Source organism: Micropterus dolomieu, linkage group LG10 (assembly GCF_021292245.1).
Source record: "Micropterus dolomieu isolate WLL.071019.BEF.003 ecotype Adirondacks linkage group LG10, ASM2129224v1, whole genome shotgun sequence".
NCBI lineage: Eukaryota > Metazoa > Chordata > Actinopteri > Centrarchiformes > Centrarchidae > Micropterus > Micropterus dolomieu.
In genome coordinates this window covers 22,086,422-22,110,441 of record NC_060159.1, presented here as the reverse complement: position 1 = coordinate 22,110,441, position 24,020 = coordinate 22,086,422, and the positions used below count along the sequence as shown (strand labels likewise).

Sequence of the window (24,020 nt, the reverse complement as noted above, 5' to 3'; positions counted from 1 at the left end):
CATAAGAAGTTGGTGGTTTGGTTGTGTTTTACAATTATTAATATATTGATAAACCATTTGCACGACTTTTATGGAAAGTTTTAATCCCAATCTCGCTCTTACACCAACAAGTTAACAAAAACAAAAATGATCTCTTGTATTAAAATGGACTAAACAACAAGGGTCTGATGGCTGTTTAAGCACAATACTCTGACGTTAACCCTGCAGAATACTAATTTGGTGGCTTGGTTACGTTTTATATTTCAAACATATTTGGTGACCATATTACTAGTGAGTAGAAGAGGGGAAAGTGCTTAATCCAACACCTCTCTTTAAATAACTAAAAGGGTTTGCGGATTGATTTTGGGCAACATCAAAATATACCAAACCATGCAGCTTAATTTAGTGGTTAGTATTGTTTTAAAATTATAACAGTAGCACAAACCCTTTCTCAGATCACTGATAGTATTGTTAAAGTACACATATAAATAAATTAGAATTTTATATATTTTCAAAAGCTTTTGTGCAGAAATATAAAATTTTATGTCATGATTGTTGGCATGATGATTGAGAAATAGAAAAGTTCTGTAACTATTTTGTAAAACCAAATTGCAAATAAAAAATATTCTGTATTTTACTTCTATATGTTATAGTGGTTCCTATGTTGGAAGATGGTGTCAGGACCCCAACAAGAGGTCACAAGATAAATTTGAAGGGGACTTAAGATGATTAACAGAAGAGAAAAGCAGAAAAAACTTACTTATGCAACACTGTTTTGCATACTTTTTTGACTTCCCTCTAATTATAGCTTTATTCTTCCAAATAACTGAATAATTTAAAGTCTTTGGGACTTTAAAATAAGGAAAAAAAATTGGTCTTTGATTAAAACTATGTACAGTGCAGCACAACAATGATATGTTTGGGCATTTCATTTGTCAGAGCAACCCTAAAGGGGTCTGCATGTCTTTGCTGCCAGTTAAAGTGCGGGAAACACTTTTTTATCTGAATCATCTTCAAGCAAACAAGCAAGCAAAGAGAAAGTTAATAAAAATGACCTCTGTTTCATTTATTCAAACTATTTTAGATGTTATGCTATCTATGTTTTGCTACTGAAATCTCCCATGTGATCAAGCACTTGGCATAAAGCCACTAGAAGGCAACAAATAAAAACAGCCTTTCCATGAAATAAAGTGTTGGTAACGGCTTGTATCACCTTCTGTTTTAAAAGAAAACCTTAACACACTTGCAAACTCTGTAACTCGTGTACACGCACAAAAAAAGAGAGAATGAAATCACTTACAGACCGGACATGGCAGCTCTGTAACTGCAACCCTTCCTCCCTGGCTCTCTTTCTCTCCGTCATTTTCTTCATCTGTCGCTCTCTCACCTCCTCCTCCTCCTCTTTCCACACTTTCCTCTCTGTGTGTCTCTTAGCTACACTCTCCCTCAAGCCTTCTTTACCCACTGCCTCTCTGCTGATTGGCCAGCGATGAAGTGTGTGATTAACTGGCGCCTTCACCTAACAGATGTTTAGGTCAACTTCAACAACACAAGCAAACACACACACACACACACACACACACACACACACACACACACACACACGTGCACAGTGAGTTGTGGTGTAGAGGTAGCACCAGTGGTTTAAGGGTGATGATGAAACACACAAATCCACGCTAGTGTTTATGTGTGTGTATTTGAGGTGTGATCACACACTGAGGTCAAAGGTTAGGTAAGCCTCAGAGTTGACATGGTGATAGGATGTCACACACACAGGCGTACACACAAAAAAGTACATATTACTGTAAAAGACAGTTACACAGCGAGTCATATGAGACAGTTACAGAAAGGAAAATAAGGTGAAGCTGACCAAAATATCTTTATAGTGAATGTATTAAATAAGACAACTCGTTTCAGTCACTACTCTGTCCAGTAAAATGTATTCACGGCTGCACTAATTTATTTTTTGCTTCTTTTTCTACTAGAGGGCAGACGTCCAAACCAAAAGAAGAGACAAAATGTTGTGACATACAAAAGTAATGGCTAAGGTGTTGGCAAGCAGCCCATTTAAACATTCAGAAGTGATAAAGCAACATTGGCATACATTTGGAGTTGTATTTCTGCCCTCTGAACCAATCTACGTCCAATATTCACTCTCTTTTAACCCCATTCTGGTCTCCACCAACTCCTGAGAGAAACATCTGGCTTCAAATGCTCCACTATGTTCACCAGCTAGTTGGTAACTTTGACTGTTTGCTGTCTGGTAATATACATTGGGCTTATCAGAGCGATTTTTTGCTAAAACAAAACAAACTACTCGCACAGAGCCTGAACCATAAAACCAACACAATGAGCTTAAAGAGGCTAAAAAGCTCTCTAGAGCTGCAGAGTTGGTGATAACTTTGATTCTTTTATGTGGGCTCATCCCTGCAAGTGACACTTTTCACATTACAGATAGTCTTTTTATTCTTTGATTGATTAAAGAAGCTTTAAAGTGGGGATTATTGTGTTACCAACAAGTGGACACAAGGTCCAAAATATAGTGGTGTGCTCAATGGATAAATCTTGGGATGCACTTAATAAACAAAAGCTGAAGAAGAAAAAGTATAAACAGGCATGCAAACTGGTCAGGGGTAAAAAAAAGGTGAGAAGGATACGCAAGCAGATAAACATACAGCAACGGTGTCAGAGGGGTCTGTTTAAGCGAACATGTTTGTATAGATATCTTTCAATTGTGTACTGCAACAAGAGGAAGGTACTGACATGCAAGGGCATCACTTTGTGTTAAAAATGCGGTGGGGACATTAGGGCTTAGATTAGGGGTGTGACAATACACTGAGCTCACGAGAGGAGATAATACATGATCTTGGTGTCACGAGAACAAGACAAGAAGATATTTTAACACTACTTTATGGAAAACAATTAATGCTGAAATTTATGAGTTAGGGGGGGTGGGGGTTCTCCCCCAGAGAAATTTGAGCATATAACATTTATTTTCCTGCATTCTAGTGAAAATTTGAATTGTCATTTTACGATTAGTAGCTTGATTTTTTTTTTTTTTTGCTTATGTAAAATAAACAAATAAGTGCAAATTAACTTTTCTCAAAGCATTTTCATTTGTTATTTAACATTTCTGGTTGCAAGCTATTCAGAAAATTTTTAACAAATGCTTTCAAAAAGTGGTGGGGACAAAATCAGCCATTTCAAAAGGTGGTGGGGACATGACCCCAACATCTCCAGTGTAAAAAAGACCTTACATGTAGCCTACTGTGCTGCCTCTGGTCTCCATCAATGAATAATTAGCTTAGCTGATATTATTGGTTAATTACAGTGGCCAAAGTTATAAACTTAACAATATTACTGTTAAGCTTGCTGTCCGGTGGACAGGTCGTTCGGATGTTCAACTGTAACTTCCTCACGTGTTCAGCGGTCAGACTCCGCAGTTTAGCGGACTTGAAAAAAGACCTGTCTTTCTCTGCCATTAGGAGAGACAATTGGTTAGTCATATGCAGCTGTAAATTTGCAAAGCTCATGCTAGAGTGGACTCGGTAGATATAAAAAATCCACATTACTACAACTCCTCTGCACACGAATGCTTCAAGTTGGCTCATTTGCACATGCTTAGTTTACATTTAAAAACATACAAGAGTTCATACAAAAGTAAAAATCATGCTTTGAACCAACACTTGAATCAACACTTCACAATGTTGTCCCCTATATGTAGTTTGTCTCTGCCCTCCAGAACGACACATCAAAGTGTTTTCTGATCTGACGTCTATCTACATACGTCTACTGCCCTATTGGCAACACAGCATCACTTGTCTGTGCATTCCAAAACTGATTAAAGTCACTGTTAATAAATATGTGTTATGATGTGGCAATGCTATGGTTAAGATTTGGTTAGGTTTACGCATAAAAACCACAGGTTCAGGGAAAGACCATGGTTTGGGTTAATATTACTATAAAATAGAAATAAACTGGTTACGATAATAAACACTTAGTTAATGAAACAATCAGGATCATGCTTAAAAATAGGATATGGACAGTCTGATATTTTGTTTTGTTGCAGACTGCAATAACTTCCTCTTATAACACCTCTAACTCCTAACCTCTAACATGCACTTCCTGTGCTCTTCTTCTTCTATCCCCTACAATTATCTTGTATTGATTGCACTTTTGGTTTTGATTGCACTTGTTGTTAACTCTTACTTCTTTCCCTAGGTATTTACCCCATTGATGTGATATGTACTATGAGCTCTTACTAGTATTTATTGCTGCTTTTACTAGTATGTATTGTCAGTTATAGATCTGTATTTGATGCTCTGTTGATGGTGAATGTAAGTCGCTTTGGATAAAAGCGCCAAATGAGTAAAAGTAAATGTAAATGTAATCCAACGAAGGTTAAAATGAAGGGCAACTGGACTTGGTTGAAGCTACTGGAAGACGTTTCGTCCCTTATCCAAAGGACTTCTTCAGTTCTGACTGACTGGCAGGGAAACTCAGCTATTTAACCTCAGTGGGGTCGTTATCTCGGGTCATCGATACCGCTGGTTCGTTAGTGTTCCTTGTTGCTGTGACGACAGTCGTTACAGTCGTTGAGACTACCCATTGAACAGGGGAGGGGGTCTACGCCACCACTTATCCCCCACTTACAATGCTGTCCTCTCATCACTTCCCAGGAAACTCAACAAACGTAACCTATTGGCCTCAGGTGAAGATACCAACGATGGTCGTTCAGTCTTGGCCACAGGTAGTCTCAACGACTGTAACGACTGTCGTCACAGCAACAAGGAACACTAACGAACCAGCGGTATCGATGACCCGAGATAACGACCCCACTGAGGTTAAATAGCTGAGTTTCCCTGCCAGTCAGTCAGAACTGAAGAAGTCCTTTGGATAAGGGACGGAACGTCTTCCAGTAGCTTCAACCAAGTCCAGTTGCCCTTCATTTTAACCTTCGTTGGATAACTATGACCTGGATGACTGAGAATCTTCATAGACATAAATGTAAATGTAATTGAGCCAACAAACGTAGCAATGCGCCCACAAAACAAGATGTAATCAAGCTAGAAAAAATTCAAAAATATCAGCTTTGTAAATGTATCATGAGCAAATTAATGCATTCAACATGTTTGCTAGGCCTCAGGGAAATACACAACGCATTTTTGGATTTAAAAATGTGTTGTTTTTGTTAACTAACACAAATGTGTTGATTTTTATATTACAGCTAGCTCATAGCTCATTTGTTCAGATCTTATTGAAAGTTCTTTTAATTATACATCTGACTTACGCCGCGGTGGTGCACACAGAGTGGTTAGAGGTGAAAACGAGGTCACAGCTAAGTGTGTTCGGGGTTTGTGACAAGATGAATAAAATTGACCACAGAATGAGGTTAAAACTGTTTTTTTTTTCCTAAAGGGAGTTCACTCTCTAATATACACAGTACACTATACCCCCACTCAGTATTTATTTTCTTGGCTGTAACTTTAGACGTGAAATGAAAAGATGCCAGTTTTTTTTTTTTAAATCCCAGAATGGAAAAGACTTTGCAGAGTTACCAGGTTTCCTTCAGACAGCGGCGAGATGGGATATTGATGGGGGTGTTAACAGCTGGCTGCAGTTCAACAGACTGACAGAGCAAACACACACACACACACAGGCAGAAACCTGGAACTGGTTAACCTCTGTCTCTGTTACTGATTTCACTCTGTTCTCACTGTCAAACACACATACACACACTTTCTCTCCGTTTTTCTTTCTCGTCTTTCGCTCCTTCACTTTGTCAATATCTGTCTCCTTCCTTGTTGTACATCTCAGTTAAGTCTTTCCCTTTTCTCTCTTATCTTTGTTTTCTTACCTGCTTTCATTCTTTTCTTTATCTCTATAGCCCCTTTGACTTGCCTTTCCCCCTCTTCTTAATTTGTCTTTCTTCCTTCCATTCTTTCTTTCTTCCACCTTTTCTTCAGCATCTGCTATTGATATCATTTCGTCTAAATTCATTCATTTTCCTTTGTCTTATTTGCTCAGTTTCCCTCGTCTGTTGGTACAAAGTAAATAGATTAATTTACTTCAGAACAGTTTTCACTATTTCCATTTTGTGGTACTTTATAGGTTTTACTCCATTAAATTAACTTAACAGCTGTTAGTTAGTTTTCAGATTAAGACTGCTTTTTTTAAAACAAACAATAAGCTTATAAAATACAATGTATTATTATAGGTTAAAGAAAAAACCTTTTGTAGTATTCCGACTACTCAAAGCGCTTTTATTCACTATGTCACATTCACTGATCGCTGGTGCCAACTGCTCATCAGAACAGAAATTAACATTCATACACATTAGCACACAGGTGAACAAAGCCATCGGGAGCAATTTGGAGTTTAGTATCTTGCTGCCGATCTTCCGATTAGCAGGAAACCTGCTCTACCTCCTGAGCAACAGCTGCCCCAAGTGTCTAGTTGGAGCTCTTTGTGACATTTCTAAACTATAAATTGTCTCAAATGTGTTAATTTAAATAACTGTTAAAGGCCCAATATAAAATAATCTAATGTTTCAGGAAGTCCGAACAATGACTTCACATATTAGACATTTCCCCCCCTCTCCCCTACGCCATTATTCATTTGACGACCCCTAAAGATTTATTTTATGACACTCTGAGGGAGACTAAAATATTGCATTTTTCTTCTTGTCAAAAGATCACTGATCATAAGGTGTGTGTCCATCCACCACAGACTGCAGCGGGACAAGTTCAAACAAGAGAAAGAGGAAACTGCAGTCTCACGTGGTTGCTGGCTGCTCAGCTGGTCTATCCGTCTATCTCTCTTCCTCTCACACACTCTTGCTTTACACTCACATCCCTATGTGTTTCCGCCTCCCTGTCTGTCAATCAACATGAATCACTTTCTCCGTCTCCGTCTTATGACCACACACTTCCTGTCTCTCTCAGTCAATCTGTCTTTCACATCCTTCATGTTGTCCTCACACACACACACACACTTTCTTGCACTTACAGACATTTACTCACAAACGCACTCCCTCTCTAGGTTACAGAAAATAGCGGCCAGTATTTTTCCCAGTGTGTTATAGTATGTTCTCTAAACACAGGTGCTAGATATCAATATTTAATATATGTTTGTATGACAGAATCTTTAGTTTTTTACACTGCTTATGATCATAGAATAACAGAACTATTAATAACCGACTATTTTGGGACACTTGGGAGCCACAGAACAACCTGTAAAAACAACACTGACATATTATCACCTTTAATGCTGTAGTGGCGAGCTTGTTGCCTATTTAGACATCCAGCAGACATGGAGCAACATTAGCATTCATCTGGAGTCGTGTTTCTGGCCACTCGATGTACAATAATCCAATATTTACTTTCTTTTAGCTCTATTTTTGGCCTCCACCAACTCCTGAGGGAAAAATCTATCTCTATGTTCTCCAGCTAGTCGCTAACTTTGCCCCTGTGTGCTGTTTGCTGCTATTCAGGTAGCATTACAGTGGGTTTTTGGAGTTGTAGCTGAAAAGAAATTATGTTGATGAGAGCAGTGACAGTTAAAATAAACATTTAAGTTGTGGGCAAAAACAAAACAACATGTTAATAAACGCTATAAAGATTTGTATAACTGCAGTCAGGTGATAACTTTCTGTGGGTTCATCACTATAAGTGTTTTGCTTCTCATACTAGTTGTGAAGAATATTGTTTTTTTAGAGTATTTTGTCAGACCGTTGTTGAGTTTTCCTAATATGGTGAGAAACTAATTGAGGTTGTTACTGTGACAGCTGATGATTCCCAACTAAGGGTACTTCTTCGGTAGTTATGACTTCATAAAACATTTTTATCCATAACTGTGTGTTTAGGAGGAAAAAACACACTGGAATTAGTGTCTCTCTAATATAATCGCTGTCACAATAAAAAGTAACCTTTAAGCCACAACAGGCCGACTGCACATGACACGCCTCAGTTTCCATTGACCTGAGTCAGCTTTAACACCTTAACAGCACATATTGCAAATGAGAGTGTATAAAAATTTCTTAGCCACGAGGTCGTAGCCAGGATTTTACAATTTTAAGATATTTTTGACTTGCCACCAACTAAACTCTGTAAAATTATCCCAGTATTTAAAAAAAAAAATTAATACTATATTATTTTTTATTTAAATGTTTTTTGTTTAAAGCTTTCTCTACAGATATGTAACTCTGGTTAGGCATAATACATCACTTAACCTCACATAAATATCAGAATCTCTCTATTATTTAAGACCTGGCAACACGTATGATACGTGAATGTAAACTTGATGTCCCCAGATTTCCAGAAATATCACTGAGGACATGACCTTGTTGGCCTCGATGGTAGCTACAGCCTTGGTTAGCGAACGAGCACAAAAGGTCAAATAAATAGCTGAAAGTAATGAACAAATGTCTGAAATATTCAGCTTCTGCCACTCCTTGTGGTAGCAGTACAAATTGACCAATTTAACCAAACCGTAAAACTTAAAAACAGAACAAGGAGACCAAGCCGCTTTCTCTTGAACAAATGCTATGGATCCAACACAGCCACTCTGTTTTCTCTGCAGGGGGACAAACAAGGTTGGGAACCATTGTTTAATAGCAAAGTTAAAACACTAAAATGTACCACTGGTGCAATTTAGGGCAATGCATGTCAAAAACCAAAGTTTAATTCTTCTAAAAAGACAAATGGTACATGACAGGGATTTGCAGCCACTGACAGGCAAATCATCATTTTCACTTTCAATGACTCATCACTGTGAGAAGTAAATGTCACCGAAAAAAGCCAATGATTTTGAAAGAACACAGCTCTTCTTTCAACAGTCAACTGTGTGTCTGTGTGGAAGGAAAGTCCACTCCCTTCTAGAGTAAACAAATAAAGTGTACAGAGTAAAGAAGGGCAGGATGACTGCAAAACAAAAGTGTGTGATGAAGGTGGAAAAATGAAAAATGTATAAATATAATCGGACGTCAGTGGTTTGGTTTTAATTTATGGTTTGACTCAAAATAGACAAATGTCCTTTGTTATAATTGCTAAAGATGTGGTCCAAAAAATACAGGAAATGGGCTGAACGACCAGAAATAGAAGAAACTTCGAATTATCTTGAATTGTTTTAAGGACAATAAAGTGCTCTGGAACGAAACTCTGTCATGTTGTTCAGTTACATATAATGACCTAGTTACTGTTTGATAATATAATATATAAATTCATTGTGTGGTTCTTCACCAAGTTAAATTTAAGACTTTTTAATATCACACAGAATGCAATTTAATACCTGCTTCACGATCATACCAGCCAAAGTATGATGGGAAACCAGAGTATTTTTCCCCGTACAACCCAGAAGTATATTACAACTAGAAGAACATTTCTGAAGAATGATATAATTATTTAAATTATAAAGGATAATACCGAGATAAGCGGTATAAAATTGACGGATTGGATTAACCAATTCAAAATGATTCATTAAAGTTCATTAAAGTTTGTGCTAAATTTGACATTATGAGTTGATGAGCTTCCGAGCTACTGTAGCTAACAGTAGTTAGAAAGTGTTTGCATCAGGTCTGATGATGATGACTGAAACTCCAAAATAAAAGGGTTGACCAGCTTCATGCAGCACAATCCACTGTGTAAACAATCCCACTTTTAGTTTACAGTTGTATAACACCTCCTAATAACTAGAAATCTGATAAAAAAACATTTCACAACTAACATTTCTGTCAACAGCGGGCAAGAAAAACTATGTAAACTGAATTCACTGCTTCTTAAGACCTGCAAAAAATACCCTGTGCTTTATATCTTTTGGAATACTAGGTCCAATCCGCCAACTCATGTGGAAGAGATTATATGTGAATGTAGAATATGAACAGCATTAATGTTTTGACGTCTGGGCTCATGACCTCGTAGCTCCAGACTAGATAACACCCAGTTCAACACAGCAGGGAATGGAGTGCAACGATAATAAGCTTCCTCCCCTGGGGAAGGTAGACTCAGAGCCTACAGGTAGATGATGGAAATGCTACATGAACAGCTGCTGTGGTGGCAACAGTAGCAGCAGATTACAGAATAGCTTTAAGGTGAGCAGTGTGGCAGACAGCATGCAGCAAAACAGTGAACATAAGTACACAACCATGATTAAATGTGTGCATTGGATGTATGATCATTTTTAAATAGTACAAATAATCTCCATTAGTTAATTTTTATGACTGCTCTTTAATTTTATTTGAACATTTAACAAAAAAACAGCATTTAACTGCTAATCATAATTACATTTTTTTTGTTTGCAATATCGCCTAACAACTAAGCACAGTGCACTTCAGTTTGTGAAGGTTGAATTAGTTTCTCAAGGGTTTTCCCCTCTACGTGACATCTCAGTACTACACAGAGCAAACCACAGCTGACTTCTACTGTATTTAGGTTGCTTTACAATACAAAGCACCCGTCTACAGAAGCTTACAAATCATCCCTTTTTCTGATTGTGCTCCAAAGAAAATAAAAGCCCCCATGTTACTGTGGCAATACATTTACACAGAAAGAGATCTATTTCTCTCCCACCTCTATCTTCCAGCGGCTGAGCCATTCTTCTCTCTGTCTCCTGCTGATGTAGTACGGATCTCCAGCCTGGAAAGTGACTCTGGGGACTGGCCTCCTCCGCAGCCTCCCAGTCTCTTTCTGCACAAACAAAAAACATGTTATACACAGTAATTACTCTTAAATCTGCTTGTACTATGAGAGTGGTTTTCTATCATTTTTGGATGTAAAATAAATCCATCAGAAGCAGGATAGCAACTGGTTTTCTCACCTCTCTGGGGGAGTCGCAGTTTCTGTCATCTGGCTCGTCTGCAGGAGAAGAAAAGTTACAGGAAATGGCCCATTTGTACAGATTTAACAAGAGCTTTAATGAGGAGGTAAAGTCATGGTTTTCATCACTTTGCCCTGGCATCCATATTTAAAGTCGAAATGCCCCCAAACACTGCAATCTGGAAGTTATTTGACTATTAAAATTTTAGGTAAACTGACAAGTACTCTTAAAGACTTCTGGGTAAATAGGTTTTTTATAAATTAAATACATCATGACTGTAACTTTCCACATCATTACAACATCTAAAATGTCAGCAAGTTAGCTTAAATCAAAGGCTTCTGTAGATTAATTAGACATTTTAATTACTGTGTATATGAGCAAAGTCATATTATGAAAATGATATGACTTTGTATTAAATCTATACCCTTATTCTTCTCGGTTTGCTCTAGTTTCCGACGCCCGCGCTTCTTACGAGGGGAGGGGGAGGGCTCCGGCTCTTCAGGTGGGGTTGGGGGGGCGTTTGCACAAGGGTCAGAGGTCGCCATCTCCTGGGAAACAGACAGAGCACAGTCTAGGTCTGAGAAAACTGCTGCTGGCTCTTGTCTAGACTCATCAAAGGACTCCACAGACATATACATATAACCACACACACGCACACACACACACACACACTCACACACACACACACACACGCACACACAGACATAAAACTCATGCATACAAACACAATCCAAGAGCTACTGCAATACATGCACATACTTATTAGTATGCCCTTGTTAGTACAATGCAGAGCTGGTACGTCCAGCAGAGTGTGTCTGCATAGGATCAGTATAATAAACACCCCCAGCTCTCATTAACACACACACAAGCACACACACATGCTTATGAGATGAAAAGGGGAGTACTATTGATGTCGTTAACGGTGTTAATGATTAATGAGCACATGTGGGAGAAACGCCTTATGTGAAATTATGGTTACCACTCATAAAATTAGGTTAAAATGACATATAATGTAAAATAACCTAAAAAATAACCTTGGAAAATAAAAAAACTTTGTTGGATGGTTTTGAAATTTCATTCTTATCAAGAAGAGGGTATCGTAATTACAATAAAATATTGAGATGTCAGTACATGGTTTGTTTAATAATGGACTCAAGCAATTTCCTGTGTACAATCCTGTCTAAATCAATTGGCTTATCCATTAGCTCACCAGCATTAATGATGCTAAACTTTGATCGCGTGTCTGCTCTAAAAGGCCTGCAGGACAGGTGTGTGTGTCGCTAACAGGCGAACAGCTTTTATAGATTGGTAGTTAGAAAGTGGAAAGCAGGGGTGAATGTCAAGCTCAAAGGCTACACTCATGCTAACTAGCGGTGAAAACCCCACAAAGGTTGTAATGAGCAAGTGAGAAGGGCTGTAAAAGGCAGAGAACACAAAAGCCTCAGGGCAAACTTAACTATACCAGCACACACGTTTAACACTGGGTAATTAAACAGGAACAATTGTTTTATACATAGTTGGATGTTTGGTGGCTCAAAGGCTTTTAGTGGCCAAAACATCCCGCCTATAGACAAAGTTTTGAATTAAAATGTGCTTGCCCTTACCTATGTGCATGTATAAAGTAATTTTTTGCCATTGCATCAACCCGGTTCTGAAACTTACTGCAGGATCAAGCTCTAAAAAGGCAGCAGGCATATACCAAGATGACAGTACAGCCCTTCAGCTCTAAATTTAACTTTTGTGATTCTTATTGACAAAACCGCACTTTATTATAGAGTTGGGGGCAGATCTTGCTTTTTGATTCCAGAAATGTTTAAATAAAAATTGCTATATATCAACATATTCCCTTGAAGTTGGCACAAAACATTAAATGAACTGCTGAAACAAAAGTGAAGTGAGTGGAAAAATTCATTAGATACACGTATTTCTGTTTATAGCATTTCATCCATAAATTGCAAGGAACATAACAGACAGAACACATTCAAACTAAATAAATCAAAGCAGTCAACTAAATTCAACCACTTAAGTCAAGTGGTTGAAATCAGTGTAAAACTTGCTACATAAAAAATCAATCAGGTGCTTTGAAAACTTTAACTTGCGGACACCTAATTGCTGCATTAAAGTAGCTCACATGAATCTTAAAACTGTTCACACAAAACAATCAAAATCAAGGTATGACTTAAGCAAGATAAAAGTAATATGTTTCTTTAAAATTAAATAAAAAACAGTGCACCGGCATCTATCTTGTGCAATTCCATCACGTGCCCTAAATGTGAACACAATGGCCTTAGCATTTATTGTTTTAACCCCAAAATGAAATTAAAGCTGCATTAAGCAATTTTTAACATTAGGAGGCAAAAAGACTCAGATACTACATCAGCTCCTACAGCTAACTTTTAAGCAAACAACTGACTACTTACACATTCAGCAGAAACAGAGGAATCTGGACTTGCAGTCATCTTTTTGGCCACATGTCGAATGTAAATCCAAATCAGCCCTGGTTTGGTCCACCAACTCCTGAGAAAAATTTCTGGATGTCTTTGGATTGCTATCTGTTCGACGTTCTTCAGCCACTTCGCCTCTCCGCCATTTTGCGCTAAACAGGAAGTGTATAATCAGCTTGTGTGAACTGATTATACACTTCCTTTTGTGAGAGCAGGTGCATATGTTGGGTTTCATTTAAGCAGATGAACCAAAACTTTGACCTCAATGCGGCTGCAGACTACAGTGTTGATTCATAATACGAGAGTCACTTGATTCAGTGTGACTGTCAAAAGAAATTGCTTAATGCAGCTTTAAAGTGGTATTGAGAGAACTTTACTTAAATATAGACATGTCAAACCTTGCCACAAACAAGCCCACAGTGCATCAGACTTTAAGACATTTTCAGCCGCAGACTACATTTGTAGTTATATTTAAGGTTAAACACACACATAAACACAGACAGTACCTCCTACCCATGCCTCCTACATGTACACTGGTGGTTTATGTTATCTTTCACCTTTTCAAACAACTCCACGCTGACCTGCACTTCCTCTTCTCTCAGCATCTAAACTTGATCTTGAATGACAGACAGAGTGGAAAGTACCTGACTTTACTGACTCTAAGCTAAGCTGTGTGACCGATATAGCAGTTCAATCAGGGGCAGTTTTTGGGGTTGGATGAAACTTTGATGATACCCAGGGGGGAGGGCTGAAAAGAGAACAGGATGTAGCAAACAATAAAACAATAGTGTACCAAAAATAATAAAATAAGCAGTCATACCAACCTAATATAGCAAATAAATGCATAATAGCAAAATGTATTATAGCTGTTTCCGATATCAGTGTGACAGATGGAGGTAAAAACATATGTGCACAGCAGGCACAGTAGCCGTTAGTCTCATCTAGATTATGTTTTGGATGTGACAGGATATGGAGAACTGTCCAAACTGACTGTCTCAGCTTAAGCTAAAGCATAACAGCCTTTGGAGGACTAGCAATGTAATAACATTCTCCATTGGGCTCTCAGCTCATCTTAAAGCTCTAGACTTCTCATTTATTTTTATTATATTTCTTGTTTGTCTGCTTGAGTTTCGCTAGCTAACAGTTGTTATTACTAGAGATAGCTACTCTGGCCATGTTGGCCAAAGTAGCTATATCTAGTTGTAAAATTAATTTCAAACTATCTAACAAAGTCAGTTCTCAAAAGTAAATAAAGACATAGTCAGCAACCTTACCTAACAGTGGTGAAAAAGAAAGAAAAAGAAAACAAGTTGATTCCTTAAGCATTTACCAAAGCATTGCTATTTCTATATTATTGTATTTTTATTTTTTTTACCATTTCCTTGTGAGTGTACAGAGGTGTGATTATCTTCATAGAGAAAGAGGGAAGTGGAACAGATGTAGCAAATATATGCACTCAACCAGAGACGTAGAGGAGACATGCCACTTTAAGAATCCTCAATACAACTCTTTAGGGAAAGCCCGTAACGCCAAAGATGGCGGTTGTCCTGGTTTGACTCAACTCATCTCAACTCAACTACACTCCGGTGACCAGTTTATTGGGTACACCTATCAAAAACTAATGCAGGCTAATACAACAGTCCTACAATAAATGCTATCTCCATGAAGGTTAAAATGTTTAGGATTTGTTGCTGTTTCTAGAGAGGTGTTGACTGAGAGGTGTGGAGAATTATATAGTGTTATACTGACAGGTGTTTCTATTGGAGCTGCAACTAACAATTATTTCCAATATCTATCTACCTAATCTGCATAGTATTTTCTCAATTAATCATTGTATATAAAATGTCAGGAAATAGTTTTAAAAATGCCCTGTATAATTTCCCACAGCAGATACGTTCTTCAAATGTAATGTTTTGTCTGACCAACAGTCAAAGATATTCAGTTTATTATCAAGTATGATAAAGAGAAGGATCAAATTCTCAATTTAAGCGGAAACCATCAAATGTTTGGTGTGGTTGCCCGCCAAAATGACAAATATCAATGAGGTAAGCAAAATAACAGAAACACCTTTTTGTATAATGTAATACAAACCAACAACACTAAATTACATCCTCAGCTTCATGCGTTTTTGAGAGATGTTTTTAGATTTAATACAACAGAGAAAAAACGAGACACAAAAATTGCAGAATCTTCTTTAACTAATAGTTAAGTCAGTTAAATCTTTGTGAATATCCAGATTAAGATTATGGTTTAATTAAAGGTTTGACACTGCAGTAATCCAACTAGTTTTATATTATTTGTTAGGTTATTTTAAACTGCGAGGTGCCTAACACCGTGCAGTACACTTCATAGAGTTCATTAATATACACAAGCTCGGATACTTGCAGCGTTAGTTGTAACATAAAATCTATTTTCACTTTTTTAATCTACCAGCTGCAACTCATGACACTTTTTTTCAAACACTGCAAACACAACCACAATATTTCCACAATGTCTCTGTGACCTTTGTAGTTTGGGCGCAAAACGGAAACACCAAAAGAAACCAGACTAAGCTGCATGTATGCCGAGATCAAAACGAAAGCTCTGGTTAGAAAGTCGTGCTTAGTCCAAGTTAAGGTTTTACATGACAATTCCAGCAATTATAGGTTAGCCTTATTCTCTGGATACAATCTAACTATCAGTGTGCATGAAAGGTTTCATTATTCATATCAGTTGACATCACATCAGACTGTTACTGTGAGGGGATTTTTATGTGAAAGCATTACATAAATGTTGGGAAAGGTGCCAATATATCTCCTTAGTCCTACTTTGAAATGTCTGAAAAGCCTCAAGCACAACACACACACACACACACACACACACATTAAAAAAACCCAGCTGCTCCGCACATGGTTCCGGTGGCAAAACAAAAAAAGAAAGAAGCGAGGGAGACAGGATATAAGGCATCCTAACAACTAAACAGCAGCCAGAAAAAATAAGAAACGGGTGTGAAGAAAAAAAGTGGGAAATAGTTAAGGACTATTAAACTAATCCACTTATCCATGAAACTATTAGTATTACTGTAATAATATGTGTGTACAGGCAAGAGTTATTGTGTGTAAATGTGTGTGTGTGTGTGTGCGCGTGTTTGTGTGAGAGAGAGAGAGAGAGAGAGAGGGAGTTAATGGGTAACACACTGTTTACAGGGAAAAAGGCTATTATAAGTTTGTTCCACGAATACTACATGTGAATACTGCTATACTGTAAATGTTACTACAAGTGCTATCATGAACATCATCTGTAAGTATTACCTTACCTACTCTCATTACTATGGCTACTAATACTACTAATATTATATAACTAATGCTACTACTACTTCTATCATTGTATTACCACTACTACTTTATACATTACTACTACCTGCACTACTACAACTTCTAATTAATTCTGATCACTATTTTGGCACTATAATAATAATAAAATCAGTTGCTTTTTCAATCCAATAGAAAAAGAGTATTCCTTTGGGGACACAATTTGAAGTAGGAAAAAAAAATTGCAATATATCGCTATATTTTCTTAAATCGCAATAATATCGTATCGTGACATAAGTATCACGATAATATTGTATCGTGGGGCCCCTGGTGATTCCCACCCCTAGCTAGGACATCTACGTGCAGCTGAGCAGAGCCACACAGGTTAGCTCCGGTTAGCTCCTACTAGCTAACCCTCCCAATTTTCACGAGAGACTCACAAATTTCATTGTCCTCTTACGGGTCACATTTCTCCCGAATTATGACAAGTGTTCAACTTTCTGTCCTTTTCATTACGGTTTCTCGAGTTGTACAATGCAACTGCCCCACAACTCACTCCTACTCACTCCCTACTACTACTAGCAATACCACTACTTTACTACTGCTACTGGTACTACCAATACTGCTACTTCTACTACTACTACTATAGTACTCCTACTGCTACTGCTGTTACTACTGTCATCACAAATATTTACTACCGCTTCTGGTACTACTAATAGTACTGCCACTACTACTGCCACTTATGCTAACTACTATAATTGTACATCTACCACTACAGCTAGCACTTCTACAAATACTGCTACTGCAATTACACTAGAACCAATTTTGCTACTACAACAAACACTACTTTAACCACTACTACTTTTATTAGCTACCTTACCTTTTATACTACAATCACTCATGTTACTAATACTCTACTAATATTCTCTAATAATTCTGTAAGATTTACTACTGCTACAAGTGCTAGGACTACTATTGTACTACTATGATTGGTGGTGTTACAACAGCTACAATTAGTAGTGCAGTACTAACACTACTTACTAACTTCATCTGCAGCCGTGGGTGTTATATGTGTATATCAGAGGGTGATGCAGGAGTGGATTTTCACTCCTGTCCCATCCAGATCAGAAAATAGTACTTATTATTATCAGAACTGTATATTTATGTATGAAAACTAAATCTATGAGCCCACTCTAGTTTAGTATTTTTCCTGTCCCCTCCCAGACCCGTGATGATTAGTGAAATTGACTCCCATCCCACAGGAATCCCGTGACCCTCAGATTTCCCCCAAAAATGTCAGCCTTTAGTGCAAGTTATGTGTGTGCTTAGTGTGTGTTTAGTGTGTGTGACAGGACCCACATTAATCCTGCCTACCTTGTCAGAGCTCAGACATCAAAGCATGATCAGACCTGCTCTCCTGCACACATGAATGCACGCGCGCGCACACACACACACACACACACACACACACACACACACACACACATAAACACAACTTTCCTAAACCTAAAACACTTTTTCTCCTTAAAATGTAATGATTTACATTATGGGGACTTGAATATTGTCCCCATAAGGGAGGCGAGTCCCCACAATGTGAATAATACCTGCCCACACACACACACACACACACAGATACCACAGTTGGGGTTGTTTGATCAGCTATATTGACTTGCTGATTCCATCAGAGTTCAGTCGGCATAAAGACACACAGACACACAACGTGAGTGATAAGAGGATGAATGGAGAAAGAAACATGGAGGAGAGGAGCTGCCAAAGACATGAAGTCATTGACAGTGAAGAAATATACAGTATGGTGTCATTATAATAATATTGCAGCTTTGTAACACCACTCACAGCTCATTACTGCTGGCCTGAAGTGGATTGGAAGGTTGCCAGTTTTAACCCCCAGTTAAGCTCACGCAGAGCAAGTAAGTCACACTTTCACTTTGTGTTAAAGTAACAGAAGTTCCCAAGTTTCTCTGCAGATGAGGTCAGTGAACAAATAAAATAAAACGCAGCTGAAGTGGGAAAAATGCGCAAACTTTGCTAACATTTGCTCCTAAACACGCATTTATGAATTTCACCTTCTCGCCATTATAGCCACTCTGTAGTTTTCATACTCTGCCCTGTGTTCAGTGCTGGTTCCTATTTAAAAAGATGTGTGACCAGTGATCAAAGCTCTCAAAGGAAAAAACAAAGGCATTGAGCAAGATAAGCTACATAAGCTATATTTCTATCCAACATGGTATATTATTTTATTCTTTGAATGGATGTTAGGTTAAATCTAGTTAGCTTTGTTTCTTTTTTGTCAATATAAAGTTCTCTGTGACTTGCTCATGATAAATATGTATATAAATACACAACTAATTGACTTGTGTCTGTTGATCTTCTAAAGTCTCTCTCACAAGAAAAAAAAACAGAACTTCACACGTAATGACACGTAAATAACTAACTAAAAGCTTGACAACAAACAACTTTAGAAAAAATCAACAAAATATGTGCTAAAAACTGTTATTACAACTTGGGTTTTTCTTCCACAGCTCCGGCCATCATTTCGATCAGCAATGATAACATGTAACTCGCAAGAGTAATTGCGAACATGGCAACAAACATGGGGGAATAACACAATAATACAGATTTAAAGTGAGCCACTAGTTTTGCCAGATTAGCTACCACATTGCTAATAAATCCCCCATTGTACGGGTAAACAACTATAGCAAGTATAGTAGGTCAAAGTAGAACCAGGAAGTTCAGCAGTAAGCTAACGGCCCTTTTGGGTAATAACTCTAGCATTCTGGTTGCCTAAATTTTACTACCTAACAGACCTGCTGAAGCTTGTTGCCCTTTGGTGATTTCAATGTTATCATAACCAATAGAACTTATAGCAAGAGGTTTATTACATTAGTTTGAATAAAACATTAATGTTAACTTGGTAACCGCAAGGATGTGGAAAATGTCAGGGGATGGAGGCAGACTGACAAGTGAAAATGATGAAAGGGAATCCCTGTCTCAAAGTAACACGTAAACATAGAAGAAAAGCAACAAATGGAGTCTGCTGTGAGTGAGTGAACACACTCAAATGTAACACTTCATTAATGCAGTAAGCGTGTCCTCAGATTTCTGCGCGTGCTTCTGTGTCATTAGGAACAGCTGAGCTAACTGTGTTTGCCACTCAGCAGCCAGCAGGTGTGAATGCATAAATATGAAGCAAAGTGTTCCTGGAAACAGTGCATGCATGTGTAACATATCTTCTCAGCATAGAGAGCAGGGAATTTTGTATAGGTGAAAAGATAATCAATCACTCTGCCGCAGTGTAGAGTATAAAAGGCTGATGACAGCCGATGATTACAGTACTCACAGGAAGCAGCTGTTTGCGTTTCCTGCCAGGACGACCCACTCTGCGCTTGTTGCGGGGGCTCGCTGGCGTCCCCTCCTCCGGACTGTCCTGGTCTGCTCCATCTTCACCCTGGCCAATTATAGAGAGGCTACATCAAACACTGAGCCAATCAAATGACTGTATGAAGTTATAATTGATGCCAGCAGTGAGGTCGCTTTAAAGCAATAATGATTCAAGGAGACGTGGTTAAGAAACACTCCGGGAGAGAGACTGGAAAAGAAGGATTAAATGAATAAAGGGCAGCACATAATTGCAAATAGTTATATTTGCAGTTTTTAGAAACAAATACTTTTTTGCACATTTTACAGCTTTTCACTAGAAGAGAAAAAGCTGAACTGAAGACCAATTTAAAAACAAAGATCTCAAAACCCAGTCAAGTTGTGACCGAACAAAGCAGTTTCAAACTATGAAGGGGCGAAATATGAAACAAAACCAGTAAATTATATGTTTGCAGGCATAAAATCCAGCTGTGTTTAGTAAAGCAAAGTGGGATGCATGTTGTAGTACATCTAACCCCGCTCTGGAATGATCTAAGCGTGGTGGGTTTGCAAACTCTTACAATATAAACAAATATGACAAATTTATTGTCTTTTGAGGTCTTTCAGAAGCCTGTGGGAACCTTAATAACTTAATACCATTCTGCATTGCCTTAAGTGAAGCTTTGAACCTAAATGAATTCATCTCAGCAGTTTGTCCCTCTGCTCAGCTCACAGCACAGCACAGACAAAGTGGTCTGATACAGCAGTAGAGTTGTAGAATAGCAGTGGTGTAATTTTACAGTGATATATATATAAAACAAAAATAGCAGGCCGCACATGTATCGACTAGACAGCGTGTGTGTTGAGGCTAAAGCAACGTTATAAAAAATATTTTAAAGGCTTCTAACCAGAAGGATTGCCTGTATGAGGGAAGATAACATCTGCCTACATCTCTTTCAGTCTTTACTTTATTTGATATTTCATTGTCAAACTACAGAATCCTCCTTATGTTATGTCAGCTCACTGGTTTACAGGCCTTTTTGCAGACGTGCATGACTTGAGCCTGGAGCCAGAGTCATGAATTTGATGACTTGACTTGACAAAATCAAAAAAGATAATATAAATAATATATAACTACACTGAGTGACTTGATATCCAAGTAAATAAATTTAAAATGTTACAAAAAATGTGCAGCAAATCAACCCTTCATTTTCCTGACAACAGATACTATACTTCTGACAGCAGCCAATCACGTTGCGTGTCCTGGAGGAAGGTTTCGCATTGCGACTGCCACACAAATGATAAAACGTCGTGTTATGATATCCAGACGTAAAGACAAAGGCAAAAAAAAAACCTTATGGCAACATGCCAAACATTCAGCTCAGAAGTTACAAATAATTTTAATTGTATCACACCAGCACACAGAGGCACATAACCATTTTACTTTTAAATATTATATATATATGTTTTTTTAAAGTGGGGATGCACCTATCTGACTTTTTCTCTCCAGAGTACCAATTATGATGCCTAAACTCAGGGTATCTGATACCATGAACTGATCCGATATCTGGCATATAGTGATCAATAAGGCAACATTAGGGACTGATGTGGCACCAAAACTTAATTTGGCTGTCTATTATAACTAAATGAATGTAACTAATAGCAAAAAGACTAAATTTTATAATGACATAGATGAGGAAACTATATTTAATGTCAAACAGTCACTTCTGGTTGATACCTGATCCACTTAACAAGTATCCGTATTTGAAAACACTCAATACCAGCTGTCACTCTGCTTAAACACACAAATGGCATTACCTTTAGTAAGAGACACATAATGACTTTGTTAGGAAAAAACAATTACGTTGTCACTCCTTGCCTTTTGGTGTAACAATGGTTGGTGTTTTCATGTTTTATTGACAAGGATAAGAAATTAAAGCAGGCAAAAAGAGCCACTATAGATAGTGGCTTGAGAAGATGAGATTTCCGAAAAGAGACATGGGCCAATCAAAGTATTTTATCCCTGAGCAGTAAAAGTGCTCTTTCCCACACAGTAGTAGTCTCTGGGTAGATGCAACCCCCTCCCCAATAATTTGAGGGTCCAACCATCTCCGAGTCAGATCCTCACTTTCTATTTTTACATTGGCTCTGGGCAAGATTTGAGTTACTGAGAGTCTCAGGTCTGTGCGAATTTTTTATTGGACCCCAGAGGACACGAGGTAGAGCAGAAAAAAAAAAGCAGCACATGCAGCATTTTTATTAAGCAGTCAAAATTTGAATGTGGTTTCTTCATGTGAGATGCCTGTTACTTTAAGAGTACTGTATTTTAGACTGGAGGCAGGAATTTGCCAGCCGCAGTGATTTTCATTATAGGCCTATCTATCGTACTTGAACACTCTCTATGTGCATCGCTGCCTCAGGCGGAAATTAAATAAATGTCACTGTTACAAGTGAGAAACATTAGACTCTTGTAGTGCCGAAGTGAACACATTTAAATGCAATAGTTAGGAAGAATATTGTTTTAAATCAGAGGTTGTCCAACTTGTTCAAAGCTTGTGTTAAGATAACAGAGGCACATGATCTATACGGGATTAAAACAAATGGGAGGCAACACACCACAAAACTGTGAACTTTCTAGGTATGTTGAAATTTATTTAAGACGTTGGTATAATTGCTGTTGGCTTCTGTATTTAATTATTTATTTATTTGGATGGATGGTCAAGAGTCCTTTTTAGGTCAGATGCTCATTTTGTGACCACTGATGACCTCTAATGTAAACTGAAGACTGACCGCACCTCAGATTAGGGCTGCTCAATGTGGGTGAAAATACTATCACGATTTAATATTCTCCAATATTGATATACAGTACATTATAATGTCTTATAACACCACTAATGTCGTCCTCCCTTCCTCTCCTCTGTGTTTCCACTAATGTCGTCCTCCCTTCTTCTCCACTGTGTTTCCACTAAGTCGCCCTCCCTTCCTCTCCACTGTGTTTCAACTTATGTCTTCCTCCCTTCCTCTCCTCTGTGTTTCCACTAAGTCGTCCTCCCTTCCTCTCCACTGTGTTTCAACTTATGTCTTCCTCCCTTCCTCTCCTCTGTGTTTCCACTAAGTCGTCCTCCCTTCCTCTCCACTGTGTTTCAACTTATGTCTTCCTCCCTTCCTTTCCTCTGTGTTTCCACTAAGTCGTCCTCCCTTCTTCTCCACTGTGTTTCCACTAAGTCGCCCTCCCTTCCTCTCCACTGTGTTTCAACTTATGTCTTCCTCCCTTCCTTTCCTCTGTGTTTCCACTAAGTCGTCCTCCCTTCTTCTCCTCTGTGTTTCCACTAATGTCGTCCTCCCTTCTTCTCCTCTGTGTTTCCACTAATGTCGTCCTCCCTTCTTTCCTTCCTCTCCTCTGTGTTTCTACTAATGTCTTCCTTCCTTCCTCCCTTCCTCTCCTCTGTGTTTCCACTAATGTCTTCCTTCCTTCCTCCCTTCCTCTCCTCTGTGTTTCCACTAATGTCTTCCTCCCTTCCTGTCCTCTGTGTTTCCACTAATGTCGTCCTCCCTTCCTCTCCTCTGTGTTTCCACTAATGTCGTCCTCCCTTCTTTCCTTCCTCTCCTCTGTGTTTCCACTAATGTCGTCCTCCCTTCTTCTCCTATGTGTTTCCACTGTCTTCCTCCCTTCCTCTCCTCTGTTTCTACTAATGTCTTCCTTCCTTCCTCCCTTCCTCTCCTTTGTGTTTCCACTAATGTCGTCCTCCCTTCTTTCCTCCCTCTCCTCTGTGTTTCCACTAATGTCGTCCTCCCTTCTTCTCCACTGTGTTTCCACTAATGTCGTCCTCCCTTCCTCTCCTCTGTTTCCACTAATGTCGTCCTCCCTTCTTCTCCTCTGTGTTTCCACTAAGTCGTCCTCCCTTCCTCTCCACTGTGTTTCTACTTATGTCTTCCTCCCTTCCTCTCCTTTGTGTTTCCACTAAGTCGTCCTCCCTTCCTCTCCTTTGTGTTTCCACTAAGTCGTCCTCCCTTCCTCTCCACTGTGTTTCCACTAATGTCGTCCTCCCTTCCTCTCCTCTGTGTTTCCACTAAGTCGTCCTCCCTTCCTCTCCACTGTGTTTCTACTTATGTCTTCCTC

At 38.5% G+C, this 24,020-nt stretch overlaps 1 protein-coding gene across 8 annotated transcripts in view; it reads right to left on the bottom strand.

Moving 5' to 3' along the window:
- The window catches only part of LOC123977489 (DNA (cytosine-5)-methyltransferase 3A-like), a 63,437-nt gene that overhangs the window by 28,087 nt on the left and 11,330 nt on the right, over window positions 1–24,020 (bottom strand). For 5 of the 8 annotated variants that reach the window (XM_046060209.1, XM_046060213.1, XM_046060212.1 and 2 more), the window contains exons 3-6: window positions 19,884–19,991; window positions 11,216–11,339; window positions 10,792–10,829; window positions 10,545–10,661 (exon numbers count right to left, since the gene is read on the bottom strand). In XM_046060209.1, coding sequence (XP_045916165.1) covers window positions 10,545–10,661; window positions 10,792–10,829; window positions 11,216–11,339; window positions 19,884–19,991 — 387 coding nt within the window. Of the gene's footprint in view, window positions 1–1,279; window positions 1,519–10,544; window positions 10,662–10,791; window positions 10,830–11,215; window positions 11,340–13,211; window positions 13,358–19,883; window positions 19,992–24,020 lie in introns of those variants that run through there. The other 3 variants (XM_046060214.1, XM_046060216.1, XM_046060215.1) reach the window with 3 other exon arrangements.